Here is a 2419-nt window from a genome sequence, read left to right as displayed (position 1 = left end):
ATCATTATATCACTTGTGTGACTGCGTATACTTGCGTAGATTAATTTTCACAACAAGTTTTTGGCGCCGTTGCAGGGGATTTAAAATTAAATTCTGTTTTATCAACTAATTTGCAATTTATTTCTGTTGTTTTTAAATCTGTTTGTTCTGGCTATATACTTTCAGGTCTATCTAGTGCATGAACAAACAAGACGACTTTGAACTTGCTCCTATTGACCCCGAGATCGAACGTACTTTCAGAAAAAGGAGAAAGGCTCAAAAGGCTAAAAGTCGAGGCACTATGGCTGAACGTGTTGATGATGAGGGGGGTGGCCAGCATGTTATTAATCCCATTGTTTTGGCAAGTGACAGAGCCAGAGCAATACGGGAATACGCTGCCCCCATGTTTAATGAGCTAAATCCAGGCATTGTGAGGCCAGAAATACAAGCACCTCAATTCGAGCTTAAGCCAGTGATGTTTCAAATGCTCCAAACCGTGGGGCAGTTCAGCGGGATGCCAACGGAGGATCCTCATCTCCACCTCCGTTCATTCTTGGAGGTGAGCGATTCCTTTAAGCTTCAAGGAGTGAGTGAAGAAGCATTAAGGTTGAAGCTATTTCCATTCTCGTTAAGAGACCGAGCTAGATCATGGCTCAACACTTTGCCTCCTGATTCCGTCACAAATTGAATGATCTAGCTGAGAAATTTCTACGAAAATATTTCCCTCCCACCAGAAATGCAAAATTCAGAAGTGAAATTATGTCTTTCCAGTAGCTTGAAGATGAATCTACCAGTGACGCGTGGGAGAGATTTAAAGAGCTTTTGCGGAAGTGTCCACACCACGGCATCCCGCACTGTATACAGATGGAGACCTTCTATAATGGCCTCAATGCAGCTTCTAGAATGGTGTTAGATGCCTCAGCCAATGGTGCTATTTTGTCCAAGTCTTATAATGAAGCATTCGAAATTTTGGAGAGAATTGCAAGCAACAATTATCAATGGTCCAACACGAGAGCTCCGACAAGTAGGAAAGTGGCAAGGGTTCTTGAAGTAGATGCCTTAACGGCTTTGACAGCTCAAATGGCATCAATGACCAATATTTTGAAAAATCTGAGTTTGGGAGGCAACATTCAGCCAGCTGCCGCTATTCAAAGTGGAGACATTTCCTGTGTGTATTGTGGAAATGGGCATATGTTTGAAAACTCCCCTTCCAACCCAGCTGCAGTTTGTTATGTGGGTAACCAGAATTACAACCGCAACAATAGCCCATACTCAAATTCGTATAATCCAGCTTGGAGGCAGCATCTGAATCTGTCTTGGGGGGGGGGGGGGGGGGGGTCAAGGAGCAAGTTCCAACGGAGCGTCTCCACAAGGGAAGCAAGCATATCCGCCAGGTTTTTCTCAGCAGCCACGGGCTCAACAACCGCAACACCCTCAAGGCTCTCAATCCAGCTCTTTGGAGAGTCTAATGAGGGACTATATGGCAAAGAATGATGCAGTTATTCAAAGTCAGGCAGCATCCCTTCGTAATCTAGAAATGCAGTTGGGGAAATTAGCTAATGATCTGAAGAATAGGCCCCAAGGTTCCTTGCCTAGTGACACAGAGAATCCGAGGAGAGATGGTAAGGAACATTGCAAGGCAATTAATTTACGAAGTGGAAAAATTCTGGAAAATGATGAGGAGAAAACAAAGGGCAGTAGGGAGCCCACTTCAATCCAAACAGGGGGAGAATCTAGTCAAAAATCAGCAAGTGAAGCTATTGAAACTGGCCCAGTTGATACAGCATCGGGTCAGCAATCTGTTCCAGTAAAGACTTTGCACAAGCCGCCTCCACCATTTCCTCAGCGTTTTAGAAAACAGCAGCAAGATGGGCAGTTCAGGAAGTTTCTGGATGTACTAAAACAGCTCCATATCAATATTCCCTTAGTGGAAGCATTGGAGCAAATGCCAAATTACGTCAAATTTCTAAAAGAAATTTCGACCAAAAAAAGGAGGCTGGGAGAGTTTGAAACTGTTGCTCTCACAGAAGGTTGTAGTGCCATGTTGAAGAGTAAAAGCCCTCCGAATTGAAGGATCCTAGTAGTTTTACGATCCCATGTTCTATTGGGGGACGAGATGTAGGAAGGGCATTGTGCGACTTGGGCGCAAGTATTAATCTCATGCCGATGTCTATTTTTAAGAAACTTGGTATTGGTGAAGCACGACCTACAACGGTGACATTGCAGCTGGCAGATAGATCCATGGCCCATCCGAAAGGGAAAATTGAGGATGTGTTAGTACAGGTGGACAAATTTATATTCCCAGCCGATTTCATTATTCTGGATTATGAAGCAGATCGCGAAGTACCAATTATTTTGGGACGGCCGTTTCTTGCTACGGGTCGAACATTAATCGATGTACAAAATGGTGAACTCACTATGAGGGTGAATGATCAGCAAG

The 2419-nt window shown here is 44.0% G+C and overlaps 1 protein-coding gene and 1 non-coding gene across 2 annotated transcripts; one reads left to right on the top strand and one right to left on the bottom strand.

The window, feature by feature from the left end:
* Nucleotides 1-720: 720 nt before the first annotated feature.
* LOC133813187 (small nucleolar RNA R71) lies at nt 721-827 on the bottom strand. Its single transcript, XR_009884225.1, has one exon. It is a non-coding gene; the product is annotated as a small nucleolar RNA R71 (small nucleolar RNA).
* A 16-nt stretch (nt 828-843) lies between these two features.
* Nucleotides 844-2050, top strand: LOC133781782 (uncharacterized). The gene is made up of 2 exons (XM_062220865.1): nt 844-1216; nt 1323-2050. Exons 1-2 carry the CDS (start codon nt 844-846, stop codon nt 2048-2050), a joined length of 1101 nt encoding a protein of 366 aa, XP_062076849.1.
* The last annotated feature ends 369 nt before the right edge of the window (nt 2051-2419 follow it).

This window comes from Humulus lupulus, chromosome 1, assembly GCF_963169125.1.
Source record: "Humulus lupulus chromosome 1, drHumLupu1.1, whole genome shotgun sequence".
Taxonomy (NCBI): Eukaryota; Viridiplantae; Streptophyta; class Magnoliopsida; order Rosales; family Cannabaceae; genus Humulus; species Humulus lupulus.
Note: the sequence above shows the minus strand (reverse complement) of the source record. Positions and strands in the feature narration are given on the sequence as shown.

Bases quoted from the DNA above. Each gene is read 5' to 3' on its own strand.
- LOC133781782 (XM_062220865.1), top strand. From the start codon at position 844: ATGGAGACCTTCTATAATGGCCTCAATGCAGCTTCTAGAATGGTGTTA. The intron at 1,217-1,322 runs GTAACCAGAATT...GGGGGGGTCAAG, and splicing joins AGCTGCAGTTTGTTATGTGG to GAGCAAGTTCCAACGGAGCG.